This window comes from Ammospiza caudacuta, chromosome 1 (genome assembly GCF_027887145.1).
Source record: "Ammospiza caudacuta isolate bAmmCau1 chromosome 1, bAmmCau1.pri, whole genome shotgun sequence".
NCBI lineage: Eukaryota > Metazoa > Chordata > Aves > Passeriformes > Passerellidae > Ammospiza > Ammospiza caudacuta.
The window spans coordinates 28412284-28440076 of record NC_080593.1 but is presented as its reverse complement, the minus strand read 5'-3'; the positions used below and the strand labels follow the sequence as shown (position 1 = coordinate 28440076).

The window sequence follows — 27793 nt, the reverse complement described above, 5'->3', positions numbered from 1 at the left end:
CAACATCAGCAATCAACATGCCAGAACAATGTATTACAAACTCAAAAGCCCAGGCCAGGAGACCACAAAGGCTCCTCTGTCTTGTGTGAGGGAACTGAAAAGAGGCTTTCACAGTGCTGGAGAATATGCTGGCAGACTGTGCCAGTTCAGAGCCCTCAGTGTCCCGGAAGATGTTTATGTGCAAGAAGGACAAATCTTGTCTAATCCTTGGTTCAGAAGCTACTATAACTGTTATTTTTTGAAAATGAGAAGAATCATATGTATGTGTTGAAGACAACAATCAGATAATTACAGGCTGCTCAGTGGCTCAGGCATTGAAAAGGTCTTTGTGCTCCTTCCAGCAGGAGAAGGACATCTTATCTACTCTCACAAATAAGAAGCAACATGTATCCTTTAAAAACAAACATAAACCTATTTCCTCTTATTTTAGTAAGTAGTTATTTCTGTACTCAATTATTTTTGCAAGCAAAAAGTTAAAAAAACGGAGTTTAACAACAATGGTGTTTTTTCTTAAAGATGAAAATAAAAACCTAAGTTTTTTGATTTTCACTTAGGTTTGTAATTGTCAAGTTGGTGAGAAGAGTTAAGCCTCCATTGGGTAAAATGGCACCAAAGTCAAAACAAGTAACTTCTCACTGCACTGTTCATTTAAAAGGTTTTCAGGAAATCTTGCTAGATGCAGTGGAAGCACTCCCTACAATATGTCAGAGAGAGGAAGATCAGTTTGGCATATAGAATACTGGTTTTTATAACTTTATTTTAAATGAAATCACATTCAGACACAGCCCAGCTATATTAGCAGACATTTAAACAAATGTTTAAAGCTAACTCCTATAATTAATCTCTTAGCTTCACAATTCTTTTGTCATTGATATTATGAGCTCAGACTAAATTTGCTCTTTTGCATTACTCTGATTTAAAATCCCAAGCATGTTAAAAAATACAAAAATGTCTAAAATTTCACTTTCCAAACTAACTTATATAATAAAATAAGAATAATAAAACTGCTGAAATGCTGTCATTAAAAAGCCACACCAGTATGATTTACAGCTGTACAAATTGTTGTTTAAAACAAATATTACTGGATAAGTGATCAAAGCAGCGCTAAAGATCTGAAGAAGTTTTCCCACTGCCCTTAAATAGATTTTCTTCTGGCTAAGTTACAAATAAAAGCCACTTTGAAAACATACTTTTAAATTCACCAGAATAAAAAAAAGCTCAAGTAAGTGTGCCTGAGAGAAAAGAGAAGGCCATATTATATGGTGCATACTCACATTCCATATTCCCAGAAATGCTACCGACACAGGGGTTTCCCTGCTTTTGACATGCTTGATATTTGTGTAACACCTGCAGATAAAATTAGAAAGACATCCTGCACCTGAGAAGGTGAACAGTCTGCATGCTGAAGAAGAACTGAGCACTGCTGGGTAAGGCAACTGAGGTGAAGAATGGCTTAAGAGCTGTCTGGTTAAGGCAGAGGATGTGCTTTCAGAGCTGTTACTTCTGCTTCCACTTCAAAGCACTAGTGCACTACACCATGTTTAAGAGCTTTAGTTAAAAAGACCTGGTGGAGCTGGAGCTGGTTCAGAGATAAATCTGAAGGAATTCATTACAATACTCCAGACTGTCCCTCAAAAATAACTTTGTCAATTTTGTATTCTGACAGTATTCAGTCTAAAGCTCCACACATACATGTATTAACAGGGTAAACAAACATGTTAAGCACAGCTTTCTCCAAATATCCATCCATTATTTGGCCCCTGTGAGCTACAACTCCCACTGTGGATCAGATATTATCTGAAACTTTCAATGAGTGTAGCAATATATGGGCCTAATAATTAAATCAGGTGCAGTCTTTTCCTTGAAATGGATAGTTTTATTTCTCTCTCAGGCCAAATTCTGCACACTATTATTTTGACCTTAATGTAAAGGAATTTCTGTGGCATTAGTTTGGATTTTTAAGTGGAGACAGAATTTGGTCCATTTTAGCACATGAAAATAAACTGATCCACAGCTTCTCATTAAAAGAATCAGGAGATTAAAGAAAATGTATTTCTTTCTTTTACAATTAAAGATTGGTAGCATTTTCTGTATTTACTACTAGAAGAGCCCCACTCACCCCATTTGGCCAGTTTACAATTATCATTTATCCTTCCCAGTGCTAAGAATTTCTAGGTTATTCACAGAAATAGATCAAAGCTCAGGAAAGTGTAACAACAGATGCATCATATTGTTGTATAAGCTTATGCTTAAAAATACTAGAAAGTGGCTGGGCTCTGGTCATTCTTTGGCTTGAACCTGGAGTCTCCTTGGAGAGATCAGTTCTTCCATCTGTTAGAGTCCCAAGCCAGGAACCAGCCTGTGAATGTGGGGGGTTCATGCCCTTGCTTCACAATGACAATGGGGGTGCCCTTATCTCTGCCAGAAGGATCTGTTTCAATATAGCGTTTGGCTAAAAACAGAGAGGAAATAACACATGGAATGATTAGTTAATTCCTTTGGTATAAAAAATACATTAAAAGCCACAGTGAAAGAACACAGGGCTGCTATAATACAGTATTCAATTAATTATTTCAAAGGCAATGAGATGGTCAGGTAAAGGCTGATTTTTCCCAGCTGGCACTGAAGGAATTTTCCATGAAGTTGAAACAGAGGGATTGCTTTTCTGAGCAGTTTGTTGCCATACAGCTGGGTTTTGGCTCTTAAACAGGAGAAACCATTTGCTGGTGCTGTAAGGATGTACAAGCTTCGTTCCCAATTTGTCCCTGTAAAGCCAGTGAGTGCAGTTTCCCTTGATGACATCTCAACATGACATCAATACATATGGAAACGCAGCCAGGTAACCCCAGCTGCTCCAGGGAAACACATGCAAGGGTTTTCAGCATGAACTTTGTCAGAACAGCTCAGCTATATTAAGTCACACCAGGGATGACATGTGATTTTGCAAGGAGGTACGTGCCACATAAGTTGTCTTGATTTGTTCTGTTTGTTCTGTAATTAGAATTTCCTCCTACAAATGTAACTGAGTGAAGGGTGGCACTGTAAGGACTTGCTGGCAATCCTTTCTCTAGATACATCGTTGAGGGTGCAGGTCAGTAGCGACCTCCTTTTAAATTCCTTCTTCTTCAGTGCAGTTACTTTTCATAGAGCTCTCCTACATATAATTAAAAAAGCTCTGCAACCCAATAATGCTATCTTGATTTATTTTATCCTTCATAAACTTACAGAGTTTTAAATGCGCATTTAAAGGTGAAAGTAGTCATCTCCTGTATTAAATCCTAATAAGCTCAGCAACACTTTAGACACTGTAAACATAACTAGATTTCTTCTACATCCTATTTTCCTCTTTGTTAAGTAATATTTATGCTACTTCACTCAGAAATCTGCCAAATTGATTTGATTTACCTGATTTCACAGATTCCTGTCGCTCAGTTTCATTAGCATCCTTCCCAATCCAGATGAAAACCTGCAAATAGAGGAAAAAGATAACTCCCCAGGCACTATAAGGATGTTGTGAACTGCTGGTAAAGTACAAAACAGTTGATTCCTCTAGGAGAAAGAATATACACTATGACAAGACCGCAAAGGTACAGAACTCTCAGAAACCACAACTGATATTTTTTTCTCCCTTGTGAGAAAGTGTAGTTATGCCCTCTGAAATCTCTCTGCTCTCCATGACACTGGAAGGCCAGACCTTTATTCAGTCTGATTAAAGGATCTCTAATTACCTTTAAAAGGAAATTTCTCTTTGGGTGTAGGTAGCAATACTGTCTCTGGTTTGAGCTCTGTGTGCATATAAACATTTGTGTCCTGTGACATGTGCTACCCTGGGTGACTGCTAGACAGCCAGCTGAAAAAACCAGCAACCAGAGCCTTGATCTGCAATCCCCCACATACTTTTTTATTTCTCTCCAGGATTTGCTTGGAAACCAGCTACACATCCCAAGACTTCTTATCTGAGTTGGTGTGTCCCAACTACTTTCCATCCAGCTCTTCCCCACCAACCCCCATTACTCCTTTTCACACGAACCATGGACATTCCTTCTTATTTCCAAAAACCTCAGCCTTTTGTTCCTTAAGGGTTAGGCTTAAGAAGACAAATAGGGTGTGGGCCTTCTCCTCTTTCCTTCCAAGAGGAGAGGAAGGGTAGAGAGAATATACTGTGAGAAACAGATGTGTTCTCTAAATCTGCAGTGAGTTTTCCTGTCATTCACAAAGGTTTTCAGTTTTCAGTAAACTGAGTAATGATGGAGATTGTTTCTATCATCCTCCATTCACTTTCTAGTATGAAGAAATTTTTGTAAGGGTCTATCTAGTGCTGGTCCATTTCTCTACTAGGACTTTTTGTAGGTGGCTCCTGCTACAAGGACTTAGTGAATTCTAAATACATTTAATGAAATATTTTTTGTTTTAATTAATAAATTTTTGTGATGATGTCAAACACACGAGTGAGAACCTTTCCAGAATGCTGCTGGGGCTTATACTCTTGCAGCCTTCATTGGTTTAAATAAGAAGTGCCTGCTGTGGTCTCACATGCTTGAAAATTCAATGGCATGTGTGAACACCAGCACATCATACAGCTCAAAAATTATAGCTCCTTTTGGTATAATTTAAAGAAAACAAAACAGCTTCCATTCAGTCAAGATGATTATTCCTTCCACCTTACAAACTAAATGATTAGGAATAAATTATCCTTGCTATCACAAAAAGCAGTCTTACACAACTCACCTGATCCCAAACATCCAGCAACATAACATCATCTTCAGCCAAATCATCCTGAGTGAATTCTCCTGGGACCTCTTCAATCTAGAAAGGATGATATGTTTTGAGGGTGTTTTTTTGTTGTTTTTAATGATTCATCAAGGCATACAATTTTGCAAAGACCTAACCTATTTTTACAATCTTAAGAGCAGAGGCTGATGAACAGTTCTTTTGGCTCCTAAAGGATCAAACCCTAAACTGATTTGATGACTGCGTTAAGGGTGTTTCTCTGAAACAAAACAAATCACATAATGTCATGTCCTATAAAATCAGCTCTTGGATTTTCAGAATTGGTAAGATATCCTCAGGAGAGGCAAAGGTCTACATTATAATTGTTTACTATTGTTATGTTGGGACTGAGGTCTGCCAGAAGAAGGAGACAGGGAAATTTTAACCTTGAGCCAACCAAGCTGATACATTCATGCAGCTTATATTCATTAATTAGGAAAAGAAACTGCTTTGGTTTGCAGTGGGTGAGCTCAGAGATGAAATACACACCCAACCAAGCTTCCCAGTCACTTGACAATGGGACATTACAGTTGACTAAGCCACTGAGGATTAGTCCCCAGAGAAAAGGCAGACTGCTTGCTTCTTCAAGGACATGCAGGAAGACAGAAAGCAGTTTAATATTATTCTGTACGAGAAGGAGAGATAATAATTTTAAAGGATTGTCAAGGGTTTGGTTATGTGTGGTCATGTGGGAGTGCTAAAGGGATGATAACCAGATGGTGAAAAAGACATTCCTTTTCCCCACCCTGTGTTACAGGGGCCAGAAAGTCAGAGTGGTCCCACCTGGCTCTTCTGGGACCTCTAATGGTCCTAGAGAAAGGCTAGAGGAAAGAGGGGATTTCACAGAATTTGGAGGGAATTTAAAATAAAAAGCAAATCCATAGTTCCCAGCAGACTACTGCAAAGAGTTTGGTTCCTATTACTGTATTTCCCAGAAGTATTTTAGAAGCTTGTTAGAAGAATACACTTTCCTAGTCTCATAAGATTTTGAAGTCCTTATTAAAGGATCCTATTTGTTTTATCCCTCTCCAAATGACTGGGCTGTGCCTTAAGGAGACTGCCAGCTATGTCCCCTACCCAAAAATGAGTGTGTCCTTGCCAACTGGTGACACAGCATTGCCCTCCAGAATAGGGTAAGTAATTAAGCCTGAATCACAGACTTAATACCCAGCACATAGCTCTGGGCACTTCTGCCAGGGAAGTAAGTCTTCCTACCTCCTTGAGCACAGGCCAATACCTTAAAGGCATAGTTACACATCTTAAATCTCTATGGAAAATATCAGATAGCTAGGGATTTTTGGCAAGCAGCATATCTTTTCCTTGCCACCACTGTCAAACACGTAAGGGGCAAGGCACTGACCTGCTCTTTCTCAGCAAATTGATAGCAATCTGGTGATGCTCTGCAAAAATTAAATTGCTTTTGACTGGGGAAATTTTGCATCTGCAAGTCTCTGTTTCCAGGCTGGAGCAGGCTCTGGATGCAAACTTCTGCAGTAATAATTATTCTGTTCATCCATTGCATTTGGATAGCTTAAAGCATCAAATGTCCACTCTCTAGTTCTTGCCAAGCCTGGCTAACTAAGCCAGATCCCCAAATTCATTCAATGACCACTGATTTCCAAGGCAAAATATACCAGAAACTATATAATTAAACAGAAAGTATCCAAAATGTACTCACAATAAATCTGCCTGTCTTATTAGAACAACCATACAAGCGAGGGGGATGATCTTCAGCCTTTGTCAAGAGTTGTGATGAAGTCTGGTAATTTTTTTTACCTCCAAGTGCTTTCCAGAATTCCTCTAAAATACATAATATACAATTTATCCATCAGCTGATTTAACATTTGGTATTTTTGTTTGCTAGATAGTATTTCAGAAATCCCCGAACAATCTCTTTTCTGTCTCAAAGATGAATAACTTTTCTTACAGTATTTCCTGCAGTTTGTCAAAATACCAGTATCAGTTGCATACCCAGGAAGAATCATAGAGTTATAGAATGACCTGAGTTGGAAGGGACCTTAAAAATCATCTAGTTCCAATGCCCCTGCTATGGGCAGGGATACCTTTCAGTACATCAGGCTGCACAGAGCTCCATCCAAACCCTCCTTAAACAGTTCCAGGGATGAGGCATCTGCCATTTCTCTGGGCAACCTGTTCCAGTGCCTCCCCACCCTCACAGCAATGATTTTTTCCCCTAATATCTAATCTAAACCTACTGTCTCCATGCAGTGCTGTGTATTCTCAGCTGTCCATTAGCATCCATGTGGCCTCATACGAACCTGGTTCCTGGCCTTCATTAATCTTTGCAGTCTGGCATTTGAGAACATTGGCAATGTACTGAGCTCCTTGTTCCTCTTCTTTATTTGCTCCTTTTCCTACCCACGTGTAGCCAGAGTTGTTTGGCAGTTTCAGAACAAAGACATCATTAGAGTTTAGTGATGCTGCGTCAACATCAACCTAGATAAAAAAAGAAATTGTTTTATTCTTCAAATCTTCAGATAATGTAATTACTATTTTGCATATTTATATAAAATGTGTAGACATGTTAATCTGCTATGCTTTTGGTCTTCAGTTCTTCCCTAGTTTTACACTGATACAAATTAGATTTAAGACAGGGAGCTGACTTGCAGGGCAGAACTTAGGACTGTTTGCAGTAGGAAAGACCATCTCATAGGAGTTGCTGACTTCTTGTCTGTTCTTTGTGAGCTGACTGTTCACTGTGTGTATTCTTACAGCTCCTCTGAGCGATGCAGACCGATTCCAGCCAGCTACAGCATATTCTCTTTGGTTTATTCGACGGGTTAATCAAATAGAGCAGTGGGCTGGATTTGGAGTTCTGTGTTCCTACCAGATATGACTACCCAACAAGATTAGTCAGAGAAGCTCATGGCAGCTCTATCATTTCCCACTGGGAATGGCTGCTTTACTTAGCAGGTGACCTTACCTCTGCAATCCTAGTAATGGATGCCAGGTTCCTGCGAATTTGGAAGAGTCGTGTTGGTGGAGCAGGCTTCTGACCTTCCCTCCTGGACGTCCCATCCTTGTAGACTATAAGTGGTTTGTTTTTGAACAAGCTCAGTAAATGTGCAGGCTCTTTACCTTGACTGACTCGGATCTGCAGATATGTAAAGAAATGCAATAAAAGAAACAAAAGGATACACCTGGTTATTTTTGGTCTTTGCTGAACAGCTACGGGGATCTTAGCCAACAATGTTAAGTATGTTAACAAAAATGAGAAATGGCAAGCTGAAAAGATCTAAAAATATAGCTCCAGACATACAGAGTAGAGCATTTGTGAGATTTTTTTTTTTTTTGTCAATCACGGTGACACAAAGATAAAATTCAAACTTCCAACATAATATTTAGCTGATTAAAATGGCTGCTATAAAAATCATTCATTTTCAAAAGAACTGTCATTTCATAGTGTTTTATAGAATGACTTAATTCTCCTGAAAAACTATCTTGGAAGTTTAGGTACCCTTTATTTAAGCAGAAGAGAATGGTTATTCATTTCATTCATTTCTATATGTATTTTATCTGCCAAGAGGATGAAAAAAGTATCATGAATTTCTCATCCAGAGTGTAACATGGATGATGAAAATGAACTTCCATTACAGATGTAAAAGATGCTACTGCAATCTAAAAAAAACCACATTGAGCTATGAAGAATGATTATTTTAAAGTTAATGTATGATTAAAGTTATTTGTATGCAACCATTTAATTTTCCTTTATGACAGTACCACTGGCCAAGGTAGAGGGCTACAAATCCCTGCCTTCATTCCCAGAAAGAAAGGGAAAAAAGGGAATGAGACATGCTGTGTAGCCAGCAGAGGAGGAGAAGTGGAGAGCCCCCAGTGAGGCTTGGGGCAGCTGAGAGCTGGGGTGCCCAGAGGAACAGCTGAAGCTGGGCACAAGCAAGTGCTTTTACTTAATTCACAGGTAGACAGACTGCTGCAGTTGTCTGGTAAGGATAACCTAGGACACATACACTTGTAAGGGACAAACTGCAACAGGATTTTATAAAAGGGAAAACAAAAACCTCAAACCACAAAAAAACCCAACCAAACAAACAAACAAAAAACCAAAAACCAACCCCAATAAACGTAAAAAACCCCAGATGACCCAAACAGCACAGTGAAACACATTCTCGAAGCCCAACGTTTTAACAGTCCCTTGTACTGTCGTGCCATCTAGTGACCACACAAAATAGCACACTTAAAGCTTCCAAATAATGCTGATAGACATGTCAGGCACAGGTAATATATTGTGTCTGTTTTCATAAAAATGCACACATATATATACGCATGTGCATATATATACACATATAGATATGTACACATATACATTCCTAAACCCGTTGCAGGCTGAAAGTACTTTTAAGTATCATGTCTACTGCAGTGAAATGGATCTTCAGCTTTAATAAAAACACTTTTTAAGCACCTTAAAATTGCAACAGTAATATTGTTAACAATGGTAATAATATTGTTATTACTTTAAGATTAACATTAGCCTTAGGTATGAGGCAGGACCACACTGGGCTGGACAAGGTCCAAATATAGAGCACTTGTTAGGAATAGTTCAAGCTGTAATTATCTAAATGTGTTCTAATCCTTCCTTATTATAATTCCAGTCAGAATCATAATTGATTAGTGGATAAAAGTTTGGGCTGCCAACTGAATTAACTCTACCTTAGTGGGTGGGGAAAGCCTTTTGCTTTTGTAATTAAGAAATGGGAATCACAGAATTATCTCCTCCTGCCTAGAAAATCTCTGCTTGTCCCTTGTCATCTCACAGCTCAAGCTTTTCTGTGAAAAGAGACCCCTCAGGTCTTCACCTATCTACCCCTTCTCAGTAGTGATAAAAAGAGAACACACCCAGTCAAGCCAAGGACTAGCTCATCTACTCAAACCCTTTAGTTGCCAGTGCCCTGTGCCTTGCTTTGCACACCCCATTTCTGCACATGAGGATGTGTATCCTGCTTTCCTGGAGCTGCAAGCACTATGGGATGGGAAAACCCAAGTTGTGTTTCTCAATGAGGCAAGGAACAGCCAGATCCTATTGCACAATTCCAGCAGGTTTTCCTCTTCTGTCTTTCACGTGGCTTTCAGTTCTCTCAGTTTCACCCCTCTAAAAGTCAGGTGTCTTGTCTGAGCTAAATATCACAACTTCCTCCCCAATCAGAAGGAGACAGGAGAGCTCCCCCATGGCTATTGACTGGTCACACTCTGCTTGGAGAGAGTTGCCCGGGACAGTCTTATCATTCAGTCTGCACTGGGATATGCACAGGGTCTGTGAGTCTTGTCAGGACTGAAACCTAATTTTAAAAAGGTGCAAATCAAAGGAAAGCAAAGGCAGTTTTAGGTTCTGGTATATCTGTGTTCTTTTGGACAACTGCATACAGAAAGGACGATTCAAACGGGCAATCTCTGGCAACTAACAAGATCCTGTGGTACTTTGCTTGATACACACCTGAACAATTGGCATTTTCAGTCTTTAAATGCTAGCTCCTCCTTTCAATTCTCATCAAAATTTGCAAGTATTACATGCTCTGCTGGATTTTATCCACAAGAGACTAACCTGCACAGCCTCATCATTTAATGACCGATCCAGCTGAACAGTCAGAAATGCAGAAGCAGTCAGTTCATCTTTTGTAGCATGGGCTCCTTGCCTGAGGAAGACAAGGAGAAAGACAATGGTTAAATTTAGCTTCAAAGTAACCCAGAGCTTGTGCTGTATGACAAACTCACAGTGAACAATCTTACATTTACATGTGTTCTACTCAAAAGGACATAAAGTCAACATAAAGTAATATCCACACACTGCAGGTCTGTGCAAAGGCAGCCAAACATACCACGTGTAGATGATCATCCCTCTGGGATAAGTGTAGAGGATAATGTAACAGTCACCCCCATAGAACTGCCCATATGTCTCAGGTCCCACAGGAACTCGGCCACTGCTTTCCACACGCCAGATCTGGGGAAACAGGGAAAGCACTGCAGATTGCTCAACTGCATCCTGAGACTCTTCACAAAGTGTTTTACTATCTTATCCCTTCAGTGTCCTTCCTGTTCCCAAGTGTTATTGAACACATACAGGGAGGATTATTCATGAAGTAGGTAAATACAAGCTGAATTAATAAGGACCATCCACAAGGGGCTGCAACACACTTCCTTCTCTTTGTCTTGATCCTTTTTTCACACATGATCACTTCACAATGCCATGATGAACTTTCTTAATACTTTACAGTGACAATATGACATGGCACAACATTATGATCCATCATAAAACGAACATATCATTTTGGAGAGGCACACTGCAGTCAGGTAACGTGGTGTTAGGAAGATTTCTTCCTATTTCATTCACTACAGCAGTTCAGAAACAATTGGCTGCTCAAGCCTATGGACCATCCCAAGTGTGAGCGTTTTCTAGAAAATACACTGATAAGAGTGTAGGTATTCATCCCTTCTTTTTCTTCCAGAAGCCAAATAAGTAATTTGCATGCAACAGGCCATGTTAATACAATGCCATGCCAGCCCTGTGTAGTCCAAAGATAGTCCTGAAGTGGGATATGAAAAGGTCTAGAAAGACTCTACAGTTATCTTTTTCTCTCTCTACCTTAGAGACACTCTAGGGACAAAGAAGGTTCCTCTAGAAACCAGACTGGATATCTACATAAAGACATGGAATGGATTTCTGATTCCAAGCACAAGTCTTCCCATTCCAGATCTCAAGCTGATATAAGCCTAAAGTTTCTCCTTTAGACTAAGAATCTATTTAAAGTAAATATTTACAAGGTATTGTGTAAGGGGTAATATTTCTGGTGTTTGATTTCTCTTGATCACTTTCATAAGCACCAAAAGAACATTCCACTAACAGAGTGCTAATCTAAACAACAGTATAAAAATTAAAACACAGAGTAGCAGTTTTGCCCATCACAAGTAGCAGAATACATTAGTTAGATAAGATAAAACTTATTACAACATGAAAATTACCTCTACTTTCCCTGAACCATCATCTACCATGTTATGCTGGGCAGCCATTTGTGGAGACTCATGTAACTTGGTAGCATCAAATTCAATCTGCTCAATTTTAGCCACTCTCTCTGTGACATAGACTTTGCCAAAGCCAATGCTTTGATCTTTATCCTTCCAGTTTTTGAAAAACTGTTTGAACATTGGCGTTTCCCCTCCTTCGGGAAGGACTTGAATCTGAAATGAAGGAAGACACGTGAAACAGAAGGAAAACAGAGCTGACACAGTTACCCAAACAGAAACTTTTCTAGATTATATGTGAAATATTGCCCTTATGTTTTATAAGCCACTAAAAATATTTTTTCTGCTGACTTAAAAACAATGTGTTCAACAGAGCTCAAGCTCTCCTGGAATCACCTCCACAAATAGATCGCACCTGTGTGTTGGCAGGATAATTCATCTGCTGTATGAATTGTTCAGCATTCTTCATGGCAGCTCTTCTCTCCTGAGGGTTAGCATTTTTGCCTGATTAAAACAGAAGGATAACAGTACATGGGAAAGGGCAATAAGCACACAGAACCTTTAAAAACAAGTAATCCTCAAGCCAGGTTCTCTTTGACATTGCTCTTCCCTCAGTCTTGAATGAACACAAATGCTGGACATAGCATGAGCAAGAAGATTCTTGTGAAGTTGAACGGCCAAAACAGTACTTTGATAGCTTTGGAAATAGTTAATTTAAAGGGAAAAAACAGAAAGAGAGAAAAAGGGGGCATTTTGTTTTACTTAGTGTTTCTACAAAAATAAAAACTGGTTAATAATATCTGCCTGGCTCAAGGTACCCTGGATCTTTTCTCTGACTTCCTTTGCTGGGCTGCAATATGGTCAATAAAGCTGAACTGCCTCCACTTCTTCAGGCAGTGCAAAAGAGTAAAAGAAACTCCTGTTTTGTCTGGCTGGGTTTTGCAATTTACCCATTTCCCTATCCACTGCTCCTAACACTGTTCAGCCTAGCTCACTGTTAGATGAAGCCTCTGTGGGACTGACACTGTCCACAGGGTCTGTGTCCCAGCAGGCTGCAGGGGCTGCATTCCAAAGACCTCACAGTCTAATCAGGTGCTCTGATCAGGTATTCAGTTGTATCCCACTTTGAAGGAGACCATTACCGAGGTAATTCACACTTCTCAGCTTAGGCCTGAAGGTTTCCTGCAGAGATGATAGCTGCAGCCTCCCGTGCAAGGGTGAGACTCACAGCCTAATGGGGGTTTTCCACACATTATTTTTACCAGCAATAGCAAAGTGAGGATACCTAAATAATATTTTATTTATTTTATGCCTGACCCTGTTGGCTTGGTTCTTCTAGGAGCTTTCATATAGAATGACAATTTGGCATCGGGGGGACAGACAGACATAAGCCATCTGAGCAAAATGCTCCCCCAATGTTTTCAAACAAAATGCTTACAATGCCTCCTGGACTGACTTGAGAGACTTGAAAAATGCCTCAAGTAATTATTTAGTGTTGCACATGGTAAAACAAAATAAAAATGCCAAAGAATAATTAATAAGCTGCCTCAGACCAAAAAAAATAAATACTCAGCACTGGATTGAAGGGCAGCACTACAGCAATCCAGGTGTCAAGACCTAATTCCACAATAGCAGTATTCTTCCCCAGGGAAACATTCAGACAAAGCAATTGCCAACTGATGATACCTCAGAGAAATATTTGCAAGAAAAAAAGAGATATTAAATTATTTGCAAGCTTATGCTTTTAGTTTATGCCCTGGACACACACCTTTCAATTTCACAGCTCTGTGGAGTGACCTACCCAAATGGAATGTTCAGTGTCCAGATTTTGTCCCAGAAGATAGAGATTTGACAACAGTATACAGAAATCATAGAATTATTTATGTTTGCTTTGTACTTGCCATTTAGATAAGCATTTCATCACCCAAATGTACAGATATCTCAAAAATAGGGTTCTTAGACAACCTCGGTCTTGAGGTCGTTACACAAGTGAGTAATCCTTGTCCACAGCCCGTAGCAGGGAAGGGCTGTGCGCAGGGTACAGTGTCCAGCCAGTATTAAATTACTGCTAGTGTCCCAAGGGTGTTGTGCCAACTCCTTAGGGATCTCTGTGTAGCTTCTGCATGTGCAGTACAAGAGACCTCTCACCTTTCCACACAAAGATCTTCCTGGCAGCACCGTTGTCCAAAATGAAGCACTCCTCAGACAAAAGCATAGCCATAGAGAAGGGGTTTTCCTCTGCCACCAAGGACACCTTCATGGATCCACTCGCATCTGACACCTAAGAAAACAGTAATTTCAAATTTAGATCAACTCTGGCTTTTATAGACAAATTAATTTCTGAAATAAGTATAAAATCAGCTGCCATTCCTATATAACTGGCTATATGAAATTTGTGTACTGCTGGGAAGTAAAGTAGGTGAATGATTTTTTGTTTCAGTTCATCTTACATCCAATAGAGGGAGACGTAGTGCTAATTTTAGGGAGTTTGTTAGATCCTTGCCTCGCAGTTTCTTAAAATAAATCCTTTTTTCTCATCCACTGGAATAGTCCCTGCTGCCAAGCAGCTTACACTGAAGCCAAAGGTACATGCACATGCTGAACAACAGCATTTGGAACCATAATAAAATAGTCCTACACTGACACTAACAGGTGAATTGCCTACATTTATAACCTGCTGTTCTTTAATTGGAAACTATAATGTATGACCTGTTCCAGAATCTGCTTTGTAACCTCTACTGTAAGTTCATGCAGACATTTAAAACTTTTTAAAATTACTCCTGTGTAGCCGAAAAGACCAGTTATTACTAGTGAAAATAGATTATTACTATTGTAATTACTTTTCTATGTCTTTATTTCCTTTCATAATTAAATATGAATTTTAAACACATCACTGTATCTTGCATTTTATATTATGGAAGTACAAAGAGGAAATTACCACTGCACACAACAAGTAAAAATCAATCATCGTACCAACTTTGAGGGCTCACCATAGACCTGTCTCCTGCCTTTGACACTCACTGTTATACTGCAACACATTTAAATCCAGCTAACAGAGCTCTGTTAGCAGAACCTGTGTACTTATACTAATTTATCAGATATCCATAGAAATTTCAGAGTTTTAGGATTCAAAATTCACTTTCCCTTCTCTAGTTATGTTTTACTTCAATGCTCCTGATCATATATATATATATATGTGTGTGTGTGTATATATATATATGCAGGCCTTTTTCTTTTGTTCTCCATTTTTGTTCCCTTAAACCCCTCTTATGAAGAGAAATACACACCAGACTTTTGGCATGAAAGGAATGATTGATGTGACCTAAACACAACACACGGACGAGTGGCTTTGTAACAATGATCACCTCATACAGGCTTCCTGTAAATCCCACATACAGCTATGGGCAGTGGAAAAATCATGTGAGAGGCAGGGAGAGAGGTGGCTAAGTCATATATGACTACTAAAAGTTTCCCTGTTAAAATTAGGAAGAGAGGATGATTTAAGAGCAGCTAATTCTTCTTTGACCTGCACTGTGTGGTTCATAGGCCATGCTTCACTTCTTTCTTGAGTATACAGAAATATAATCCTTTTTTTCCCCCTCAAATTACCTGGACTATCTTAATTGACATCCTTTGAGTAACTTGTTCATTGGCTGCAAATAAACTAAAATAAGAGCAGTTCTGTAATGAAGCCAGAACTCCATTTATGAGGAAGGAATGAATAAAAGCATGACTACTGCTGAGCATACCTAATTATAAGTAAATAAATAAACAACTTACCATATATAGTTTAGCACTTCTCCTGTTTGTGACATCAGCCAGCTCATCATCATCATCATCACCACACTCAGGAAGCTCTGGCTTGTTCCCTAAAACCTGCATAAGAGAATAACAAATTCAATGCAGAGAGAGAGTAGGTGCTAGAGCATAAATATCTGTACACTAATGTATTGTTGCAGTAATCAAATAATTGGGATCATCTTTATATATAAGACAATCTAAAACCAAACTCATAACTAAAACAAACATAGAGATAATTTTTAAAACCTGTGTCAGATCTCCAGTAACTTTATGCCTACATGATGTCTTTTCCTCAGGTCAATTTGCTGGTTGTCTATACACTACAAAATGCACACAGAAAGGTGTATGTGATCCTGTTCTATGTGTGTGTTTACCTGTCTTCCTTTTTTCTTCCCAGTAACTAGTGAACTGTTGTCAAGCACATATTATAATTTTTGGAATGACATAATTCTTAAAATGTTTAACAATACTAAAATTAAAACTTCCAGAACAAAATGTATTAGCTGAAATTATAAAGTAATTTAATTAGCAATATAAAATATCATATGATGAGTTCATTAATCTTAAAAGTTACAGATTCTTAATCCCATTTTAAGGCAAAAATTTAGCTAGGATCTTAAAAATAATTTATGGTGTGAGAAAAACATTTTCTTGCTCTACCACTAGAAAATCAATTTTAACTACTGGGGTAGTTTTACACCATGGGCAATATTATAACAAATATCACTATAAGAAATTTACAGAGGTTCATCAAGAATATGGTAAGTCAGGTAGTTATTATTAAGTCCTAGTTACCCTTTCTTGATGATCTTTCCCTAATGACCCATATATGTGGGACAGATCCAAAGGTTACATACAGAATATTATGTATTCCTATGAAATTATGTCCCAGAGTGAAGGTAGTAATTGATATGTCTGAGAAAATAAATATTAACATAAAGTACAAGGGCAGTGCTAGCCTTCCTGTGAACTTGTGCAGTATCTGTATAAAATGCTGTGCAATATAATGTGGAGCCACGGGAAAAAGCCTTGTAAATATTTGATAACAGGGAAGCCCAATAAAGCATACAGCTGCAAACAATTTGGAAAGCAAAACAATACAGAGTAAATACTTAATATAAATCTGCCATCTGTGGAGTTTTCTTACCTGGAACAGTCAGTAAAACAGTAAAATAAAATAAAATGAAAATAGCCTTTTCATATGTGCTTGTTGCAGTTTAAGCTAGAAAATTTTATCTGCAACTCACTGAAGACAAGAAAGCAATGTCCTGTTTAAGAAAGATGTTGCCCATAGCTCTTCAGTAGTTCTCAGTCAGCATTTCCTGAATTTATACTGCATGGCTGCAGATTTACTGCTCTATAGGCCAAGTTGGCCTCCATGTCCACCACAGAGTGCCTCTGTGCTGGTGAACAGCTAGAACAGAAGGGCATATGCAGTTTACTGGCACAAGGTTTTTAAAAATGTTTCCCTCCCTGTCTTTGTAATGCCAGGGTCACAAAACTGCCAAATAACAAGCATACATCTTTACCTGAACAGACACTGAACAAGTTCAAGGGTTCTGTAACATTTGACTTTCAGTAACCAGTAATAAGGTAAAAGAATCCTGTTAAGAAAACTCTCAGAAGTTTGCACTCACTAGTACTGTTTAATTAGGCATTTACAGCAAAAGAAAAAAAAAAAACCCAAAACCCCAAAAAACCTCCAAAACAAACAAACAAAAGACCCAAAAATCTCCACAAAAATGTTGGCTTCTGACACAGTGAAAGTCAGTGTTTTCCCTTGCTGTGCCTATAGAATACCTGGGGCACCACAATTATTTTGCAGCATCGTTGTAAGTCATGCATGTTGATACAAAATCCCTTTTTTTCTTTTAACTGTGCAAGTGTCATTCTGAATATTCCAAAGCAAAAAGTGCCTGTTGGTGTTTGTGAAGGCACCTTGACAGAAGCAGCCTCTCTATTTACAGCAAGGTCTGGTTGCTGCATTCTGACGGCAATTAAAGTAAGCAGTTATATATAATTTAAAAATTGGGTTTTAAATTTGGGCCCAGCACACGTTAGATTGCTGGCCTGACCTGTTGCTGTCTTAAAACCAAATGCAGAAATGTTTTTCTGAAGTAGATAGAGAATTGTTGTCAAACTCTGGTCTTAGGAAATCTCAATTCATGGGTACTACCACAAAGAGAGGGGTTAGAATCCCCTTTGTGCAGGTGCAGTTATAGACAGGAAACATTCTGGTTCCAGGGAAAGCCCTCCACAACTCATTACACAGCAGCTTCTCTGCCTAGCTTTTCTAGCCCTGTGCTTCAGCACAGGCAAACAGAAAACACAAATTATCAATTTCTGTAATTCTTTTTCTCAGAAGAGCCCAAAAACAAATGGAGAAGGGCCTTGAGAGCGTCCCCTTCCCCTGCATTTTAAGCCACAGCTGCTTGTAGATCCTGGCATTGTGATGACCCTTGTTAAGAAGGACATGACGTGCTTCTCCTACTACCAGGTAAGAAAAGGCAGGACTTGTGAGGAGGGCTGTGCAGCCAACACAGCTGTCAGAAAATGCCTTGAGCTGAATCACTGGTGGTACCTGCATGTGTTGGTATCAGAACCAGAAGATGATACAAGGTTAAATGACCTAAGGCCTGTGAAGGCATCAATTGTGAAGACATGTAGCATACATACATATAAATATATACTCACTATATGAAGTGATATTGTATGAAATATATATATAGTCAGTACATATCTGTATTGCTAGGAACAGTTTATGCAGCTTCCAACATGTATTTGCTGCCAGTTTGACTTACAGGCTGGAGGATGAGACAGATCGTGAAAGGAAAAATCCTATACTTAAAACACAAAGCATGAAAAAATGTCAAAATAATGCTCTTTCCCAAAGAAATGCCTTCCAGAGAAGTTGTCTTTACTCCTCCTAAGGCACACTCCCATGCGATGGCTCCACATGTCTGCATGTTATGAAAATTAATATTTTTATCAGTAAGATTACAACAGTATTGAAACAACAGCTAACTGCTATGCTGAAACTGGGTTGTATCCTTACATAAGGACCTGCTGGCTGAGTTGTAGCTCTCTGGGGCACCTCCCTTTTTACAGATAATTCTCATGTGATGGATCAAAAAGAAAGCAAATCACTCCAGCTGAGACTGCAGCCATAGGCTCCCAAAGCTTTGCAGCAAGGTACCCCAATGAAATTATTTATACCAACCGACCATTTGAAGGACACTGGGTCTTCTGACACTTATATACATACACTTAGTTTCACACAAATCCTATGACAGTGATTTACACAGGACTGTGCTCATATAATCCTTTCTGCACAGCCAGGCTGTGACACTGTATGGCCCAGTGCACTGAGAGCCCCAGGCTGGCTCTCCTGCATGATTTGAGGTGTGAGACCCTGACTCACAAACATGCCAAGGACTCAGACCCAAAAATCCACCCTACACACCTGGAAACAGCAAGGCTGTCTTGGGTACACACAAGATAACCTAGGCACACTGCTCCCCAGATGTCCAACCATCCTGGCAAACTTCCCACCCTAAATATCATAAATGCACAGTTGGACACAAAGACATTGAAACCACTTTTTAAGTCATCATTATTATTATGTTTATCATACTATCAGCAACAACAATATAAAGAGTAATCAGGAGCCCTGAAAGCATATCCATGCCCCACCTTCTTCATTCTTTGGGCTTAGCATAGTTTTAGCAGAAGTATTCATTAACTCCATAGCTTTAGATCTTGTCGGAAGGCATGTAACAGGAAGTCAGTCTGCATTAATCTTAAAATGTTGGGGTTTTTAAGCTCTGTTAGACTTCTGTGTTGACACTCTTAGGTTAGTACAAGACTACCATTATGCAAACCAACAGAACACCAGTTCCTCTAATTGCCCAAGTTCACTTGTGGTAAATGCAATGTAGCTTATCTTGCCTGCAAAACCTGTTCCATATTTGCATGCGCACAAGCTCTTCTCTGTAAATATCTGCACCCCCTGAGATAAGTGCAAAATACTGAGCCAATGCTTTTACTCAGAAGTGAAACTCCACCCTTAAAAAAAGAACAGACGAAATACAAACAACAAGTTTTTAATCTGAAAGAATGTGACAAGGTAAATAATTTAAAATAAAGTCATTAAAAGAAATTTGGCAAGTATTTTCTTCATGACTGGAGAAGCCAGCTCTGCATCATAAAATAGTTGATATTGATTTAATGGGAGCAAGAAGTTTAAGGAGTTCAGTGAGGCTGAAAATCCACCTAGGAAAACAATACCTGAACAGCATGTCAAGCAAAGGTCAGTTAAGAAAGAAAACCAGTTTTATACGGTTTAACCTGTGCACACTAGCATTATGTTTGATTTTCTTCTTCATATACACACTTTGGGTTAGGTTTCTGGGTCTGAAACTGAACTGTTTGTTGTGGCTGTGATCCTGAAGATCAGATCTCAAAACCCCTCAAACCCCCACCTTTATATACTAAGAACAATAGAGAGAAAAGCAAGAAATTGACACAGCTTAGAGCTGCCTAAATGACATTTTATTACTTAATACTTTTGGAAAAGAGTCAGGATAATAGCTCATCATTTACTTTTCTGTATGCTTTGACACAAGCAAAGTATATCCTGCTCCCCAAATTCAAATTCAAGGTACACGTGTAGGTTGTGACAGAGAATAAAGCCACTGTGCAGGACTACAGATCTGAAAAACAGACACAGAATGAACTCATTGGTAGATAAAGGTTTAGATTTTTATTAACCTTCAAAGCAGAGCAGAATATTACACGGAACATCTCTCTGAAATAAGTATTCTATCAAATATGTACTTGAGCAGGAAAAAAATCCTTCAGAGAAAGGAAGGGATGAACATGATGCAGGCTAGTACCCACCTGGCTGACCCTGGGTACCAGCACAGAGGATCATCAGGCAAAGGTGGCTTTAGGCCTTCTCTGCTAAAGTAAACAGCCACAGTTAACTTCTCATTGTTTGGGGTTACTGGTTCCTCTAACAGAGCACAACCACTGCTGAGGATATTCTGGACCAGACAAAAATTACTTTTGATATTTGTCAGATAACAAATAACCAAATAGGATTATTTTACTGGTTATTGTAACCTGGAACTCTTCCCATCAATTTGAACAAATATTCATTGTCTTACAAAAAATTACACTCCCAACAAGAAAAAGTTATCCCTTCACTGAACTCCTTACAGGGTTTCTGCCTCAAATGGCCTCTCACTAGCAATTCCAGCAACAACAGATCTCATTACATGCTCACCTTGAGCAGGCAACCTCTCATCCTCCTGAACACAGATTGCAAGTAAGATGGAAACAGCCATAATGCACTGAGAAGTGGACAAAAGGATGGTTTATGTCAACAAATAGTTCTGGCATGCTCTTAGTTTCTGGGCATTTACCATGTAATTTATCAACAGGACTTTCTGGCATTAAGGTCTAAATCTGATCTGTGGGACTCCAGATTGATATTAAACAGCAAAATACATCAGCTGCTCATGGCACTTTTGATGCATAAATTATGGCCTTCATTTTTAGCCAGTTTTTGTTGTCTCAGGAATTTCAAATGCAAATCATAATTTTTTCAAAGCTCTGTGCTTAACTGTCTAAAAATAGAGCATTAGGCTTTGGCAGCTTTTAATAAAATATTTGCAACTTTGCATATCTGTCTGGGATAATTTGAATATAAAGTCTTTATTCACATGATAAGAATATTCTAACATTAATTGTCTGTTCTGTGAAACTGGCCATGGATAACATGTTCACAAAAAGGTGTCTAGATCAGTCTTGAGAGTAAAAATTTGATTTTTTTTTTTTTTTTTTTTTGATAGTTTGGCTGCAAGGTAAAACAGGCTGCTTTCTGTCCTGCTGGGACTGCACAGCTGGCAGTATCTAAGCTAGTTATTTATCTGAAGACTGGGCGTGCATGAAATGAGGAAATGCCCAGCCTACATTATCTTCAAATATCTGGCTTTTAGGATGCCTCCAAGATGAACAGTGATCCCATGCCAAAAGAAACCAGGAGGGTGAAAGGCAGTAACTGTGAAATGCAGCAGTCTTTTTCTAATCATCACTGCTGCTGAATGAACACAGGAAATTGAGCTGTTCAGCACCTGCCTACCTGCAGCACAATTAAAAATAATCTAGTCAATCACCTCCACATCTTTTTGCATTTATACTAATTCTTTCAACCTAAATTTTTAATCTCACCGCTTTGTTAACATCATCCTCTGATACCAGAAGTAGTATTAAATATGGGACCCAAAGCCTGCAGACACTCACACGTGTACTTGAGCTGCCCATTTTTTCTGCTTTATTTACCTCATAAATTGAGGTACACACTGAAGCCTTTGCAGCTTTGCAGATCTGTTTGAAGGCCTTGTGGATAAAATATCTCATGTGCTAAGTGACAGTGCATGCTTATGTGCTGGATAATAATGAAATAAATCAGTAACTAATGCCAACAGGGAGCCTCAGCCATAAAGAACATTTATCTGACAAAACCCACAACACTCCCAGCTTTTCATTCTTTAAGTGCCTCCAGTTTTGCAGCTGGTCCCAAGGCTGTGGCTGGACCATACCAATATGGGAGTGACAAGAGGAGTGTGGCAAACACTCCATGAAGCTTGGGCTGGAGGCAGAGACCCTGCATGGAAATCAGTGTTCCCAGGGGATGCACAGCAGCTGTGACACATCAGGGTGAGCAGAGGAGCTGCAGAAAGGTGTTTCAGCACTTACACCATGAGACGGGAAGGTGGGAAAAGCCACTCAGGGCATTGGAATATTGGAGTGCAATGCTGGCTGTATTCACAAGCTCAGCATTTCCAGGCCCATGCAGCAAGCAGACCAGATATGCCAGAGGATCCTCCCTGGTATGACACCAAACTCTTTGGTCCAAGACAGAGCACAGACTGGACTCGAATGTTTAAGAAAGCAATTCAGAGAGTATTTTGACAGATATTCTCTAATGACTCCCTCTGATGCTTGAAATAAATTAAATATTTACTAGCACAGAGAGAGCAAGAATGTTCCTTTCACCTGGTTGTCTAGGAGATATATCCTGCTTAGCTCTTTGAAAATAATTTCCTCCTGCTAGTTCAGGAGTCCTTCACTAACTGACTTATGTCTTTAAGTTCCTACACATCCTAAAATTCTGTGCAAAGGAGCCAAAATGTTTAGCTATGATTTACAGTTCTTCAGCGTTAGAAGCTGCAGCACTCATTACTGCAGTATTTAAATCTCAGTTTACCTACCTTTTATTTTTAAAGGTAAAGCCAGACAGTATCAAAGCCAGAAGCAGTTCTGCAAGCAGAAGACCTGGCCCTAACAGCCTGTTCTGTGATACCTGCAATAATAATATTTACAGATTTCCTCAGCATCACACACTATGGTGGTGAAAATACTCAACTGATTCCCCCAGCACATGGGATGCTTTCTTCCATACAGCTGTGCTTCACTTTGGCCCAAAGATGAGAGGATTCTTATTCCAGTTTTACATGGCCTGGACAGGGAACAGCAATCTGTGCACATGAGGAGTTCTTTTAAAAAAACCCAACAAAACAATCTGCAAAGTTCTTCCTCCCTAAGCCCTTCCTGCACTACAGAACTTTCACTAAGGAAAATTCAAAGGCAGCCTTGCACACAGATCCCAGTTGCTCTGCAAGGGGCTGGGAGGAGACAAACCTGCAGAAAAAAAAGAAAAAAAAAAAAAACCCTTCAAGGTGCATTTCTGTTAGGGAGATGCAGGAACCCAGGAAGAGACTATCTCAGAGCTTTTTATACAGCAAAGGAAGTCTACCCTTTCAGGTCTTCTCCAGGAAATTCCCCTGTTGCAAGGAAGTACCTTGAAATATAAGCTAATAATCCCATGTGGAGATAAGTGCTAACATCTCTTGTCTTTGGCCTTCTCTTAATTATGCTCATTTAATAAGTGAAAATTATAGTACTTTTTCACCAAGAGATTTCTTGATAGTATAGCACAGAAAGGAAAAAAGCCATTACAAACTTTACTCATATTCTAACATGTAATTATAAGATTATAATTGATTTATGTGGTAGCCCTGCAAGCTACAGCTGCTAAAGAAGGAAACATAACAAAGATGAGTGGCTTTCTCACCCACAAGAATGCAAATGAGACACCTTTGATCATAAGCACTTCCAGGAAATCATTAGGATCTTAGAAATTCCCTAGAATACCTAGTTTAGAAGCAACTTTCCAAGGATAAGAAATTAGGTTTTCAACCACCTGCTAGTAGAGCTGTTCATAAAGAATTTAGCTCATGCCATGCAGTATGATACACCTGAACATTTTCTTTCTGAAATTAAATTTCTAATGCAGGCATTGAAATCTGTATTTAGAGACTTAATTAGAAGCCTGGCTTACAGATGTGTTTGCCACCTGCAGCTCCTATTCAGTTCTCTGTCATTTAAGTACCTGGCTTCAGGCAGCCAAGATTGAAAACTGCGGCTTGAAGAATATTATGGGCAACTGCCAAGGTTTGGGAAGATTCCTCCTTACCAGCCTCTGCCATTCTCTGGCCAAACCCCTCTTGATCTTCTACATGGGTCTGGGAAAAACGCTGGGCCAAATGCTCAGCTGGTGCAAAGCAGCTAAGGTGTACTGGAATCCAGGCCATGCAAGTTTTGTCTGAGTATGAGTTGTGTAATTTAGTCATTTAAATGCAAATTTGTATCAAGGAAAGGGACTGTCCTTAAGGAAGGAGACAGGCTCCATTGCTGTAAAGAACACAGAACTCCTGGTTCTGACAGTTTGAAATTGGCACCCTGAAGGGCAAGGGGTTTGCACTTTGTACCCACTTTCACAGCCCATCATACAGCTTAATTAAACACTGGAATGCTTGTTAAACTGCCACTCCTCACACTGAGCAGGTGTTGCTATGAAAGGTGCACAGTCATGTGTAAGATTTTTACCCCTGCAGGTTTATTCCTCTGGGCTATTTTGGGTTGTATCCAACAAACTAATCAAACTGACAGGACCCAAATTCTTGCAGGCACCTACCTATGCCCAAAATCACTCCAGTGAAGCAGCATATTTGTGTTCCTGAGGGGTAAATTTGACCCATAGTTTCAAAGCAGCCTGAGAAAACTGTCTGTTTTTACATTTGAGTACCCACTGCAACTACTAATAGAAACTACAGCTAGTTGTTCTGCTACTTTCTGTGCATGAGCTTTCTTAAGTCTTTGTATTCTCAAGAAAATGTAGTTGACTGCTCTGTGTGCCTGTGTTACTGAGTCTTGCCACTGGGGTCTGGTACAACTTCCATTGTCCTCAACCCTCTCTCAGTGCATTCATTTTCCTTTGTACATGACTGTTCAATACTGCCTCTACCCTCGGACTGAAATTCATTTCTAGTATCTATTTCACAAAATTCCTTGGAATAATGTCTATTTTTTTCCAGCTGTCTCAATTTAGATGATAACAGGCAACTTTGCTTTACATATTTCCAAAGCCATAGATAAGGCTTCATTACTTTTCATATTGGGCATTTTTTCTGGTTGTGAACAGGTCAGGCTGGGCCCTGACAGTTACATGCAATTCAGAGCTCATGAGCATTTGATTAAAACTGTGTACAAGCTACACAATTAAACAATTGTTTAATCCTTAACAAATGCCTGGAGTTTGTTGTCCACAAAAAGCTAGAATAGAATATTATTCTAAAAAGTTATCCCTCTTCCTCCTCTTGCATCATCCATCCCACTGTTCCTTCACCCCTCTGTATACAAAACAAACAAACCTCCCCTTAGCATGACTAAGTTCATAATACAACCAAAAGCAAGGGAACCAGAAAGAGCACAAATGTTGAGAGTGGCAAGAGCAGTTTTTGCTTTTGCAGAGCTGTGATGACACATCCTGCTCCTGCTGGCTCTGGGAAAGGAGCAGGTACCAAAGCAGTACCTTCCCCAGTGGGGCACGTGCTGCTCTTCCAGCCTTACGTAAAGATCCATGTGCCAGGGGCAGGGACTGCAGGAAGCTGCACAGCTCCTTCAGAGCAACAGGTCCTGGCACTCTCACACCCACCACATGTCAAGGCAAGCCTCACTTTTTTTCCCAGCTACCTCACTGTGCTCTATGCTGTCCTTGGAAATGATCTTTGGTTTGTAAAAAATAATTTTTAAGGGCTTGAATTTAATAAGAAAGGAAGAAGTGATCCTGCTCTTCTACTCATATGGGCAGACATCTATCCTATTAATTTAAGGGTTACTGGAGCTTCGTGTTTTCAACATTGTTTGCATTATTTGGGTCTTTAGAGTCTAGAGCCTCTGTAACTTGCATTTGCAATGCAATCTCTTTATTGTCTGGGCTCTTGGGATTCTCTCCACAGGGCTGAGTTAGCACTGAATAGTGCTGCCAGTCCCTTCCCAGCTACAAAGGCAGGAAGGTGTGACTGGCTGTAATATGATCACACCATTCACCTGTAGTATTTATTCACACCACAGGCAAAAACAATCCTCACTGGATACAATGGCACTCAGCAATTCTCATGATTAATCATTGCTTAGGGGCTTTAAAGAAAGAGCAGGGAGGAGAAGGCTGCTTTCCCAGCAAGGAGGAAGAGCTTCTCCCTGTTGCTCGGTATTTACACTAGCTGAATCTTTACACAAGTATTTTATGAGAGGTTTGGACCCACCTGTTGTGAGGGCTCTAGAATGCTCACAAAAACAGGCACGTGACAACTGCAAATGCTGAGTAAATAAAAGCGGCAGACCTTCATGTTTAAAGGCAGAGGAGTGATTCCAAAGATGCATACTAACAAGAAGATTAATTTTCTTGTGGTTTTGAACCTCAGCTGTCACATTTTTCAGGTTTCATTGTTTTCAATCATGAAAATCAAGAACCTTTACAAAACCACAACAAAACGTCTCAGCAGCAAAACCCACAGCAATCATATAGTACCAAGAGTTGCAGTTTTAAGGGAGTCATGTGTAAGGGAACAGTAAATTCTATGAATCAGACAGGCTCAGAGAAAACAGAAGCATCTTGAAAAGTGTTACCTGAACATGACATATTAAGTAGAGGGGGCAGATGCAGGCTTAACACTTAGTTTAGGTAGAACTCAGTCTATCCTACTGTTTCACTGGCTCTCATACCCTGCAGACTGACACAGCTGCCCAACATACTTGAAATGAACCACAGGGAGATGAGTCCATGTAGGCAGAAAGTTAGATCAACATAAACATATTTTAGGGTGCCTAATATTTCAAATTACACAAATAGAGGAAAACTGATATATTAAGACTTTCTCCTCCCCTCTACTTCATCTTTAGAGTTATGGTACCAGATCAAGGGATTGCTGCACAACAAATGGAGGATTGGATGCTTTGCATCTTTCCCTTGAGTGACCCAATACTGAATGCTTCTATGCTTCCTGTATTACTGCAAGCACCTTCAGCTTGCTGGCTGATTAGACATCTTCACAAATACACTAATTTCTGATGCCTTGTTTTTCTAGTTTGCCATTACGCCACAATATTAAATAACAAGATTATGGGAAACTTTAAAATACAGCTTCTCCAATTTTCTCCTCTCTTCAAAATTAGAGCAGAGATTCCAACTAGAATAAGAAAATTGCCTGTCCTGAGCATGGCTGCCAATTACTTTGGCTGCTCTCAATCCTCAGTGATCTCTTGGGCAACTAAAAGCTGTGAGACCTCTGCTTACCACTGCAAGCAGTGAGAAGGATAAATATCAGTGTCAGCACAGGCAGCAGCTACCAAATTGTGTCATGCATTGCTAAGATCTGTTTTTGGACTGGTTCCATGAAGGTCAAAAAATTCCTGAAACACTATTCAAAGTGTAAGATTCAGCAGAACGGATAACTATTCAGCTGTTTACATGTGAAAATCAGAGCAGAGTTGGCATCTGGTGATTTTTTTTAATGTTCTGTTGAGACTGGTGACCAGTCACAGTAACAGCAGCAATTTGTCTAAGGTGGTCTCTTTCTCTTTTAATTTTCCAAGGTAGCAACCCAATACAACACTGCTTCTTTAAACCTGCCAGTGACTACCTCACCTAAATGTGGCACCTAAAGCCAGATTTATGTATCTGGCTTCACCTTCCAAACATGGAGGTGAAGCCAGACAACAAATATCTCTGATGTGCACAGAAATCTTCAGCCTTGTCTTCACAGTCAGAGTTCCAGTGATCCCTGAAGCATCTTCTGAGAAGTTCTGCACACCCACTGCA

The 27793-nt window shown here is 39.5% G+C and overlaps 1 protein-coding gene across 1 annotated transcript in view; it reads right to left on the bottom strand.

The window, feature by feature from the left end:
- Positions 1–751: 751 nt before the first annotated feature.
- The window catches only part of SCIN (scinderin), a 48061-nt gene continuing 21019 nt past the window's right edge, over positions 752–27793 (bottom strand). Inside the window, exons 5-16 of the mRNA XM_058802293.1 lie at positions 15544–15639; positions 13912–14044; positions 12179–12267; positions 11764–11979; positions 10623–10744; positions 10349–10439; positions 7715–7885; positions 7050–7227; positions 6449–6570; positions 4729–4806; positions 3406–3466; positions 752–2452 (exon numbers count right to left, since the gene is read on the bottom strand). Coding sequence (XP_058658276.1) covers positions 2319–2452; positions 3406–3466; positions 4729–4806; positions 6449–6570; positions 7050–7227; positions 7715–7885; positions 10349–10439; positions 10623–10744; positions 11764–11979; positions 12179–12267; positions 13912–14044; positions 15544–15639 — 1491 coding nt within the window. The 3' untranslated portion in view covers positions 752–2318. The remainder of the gene's footprint in view (positions 2453–3405; positions 3467–4728; positions 4807–6448; positions 6571–7049; positions 7228–7714; positions 7886–10348; positions 10440–10622; positions 10745–11763; positions 11980–12178; positions 12268–13911; positions 14045–15543; positions 15640–27793) is intronic.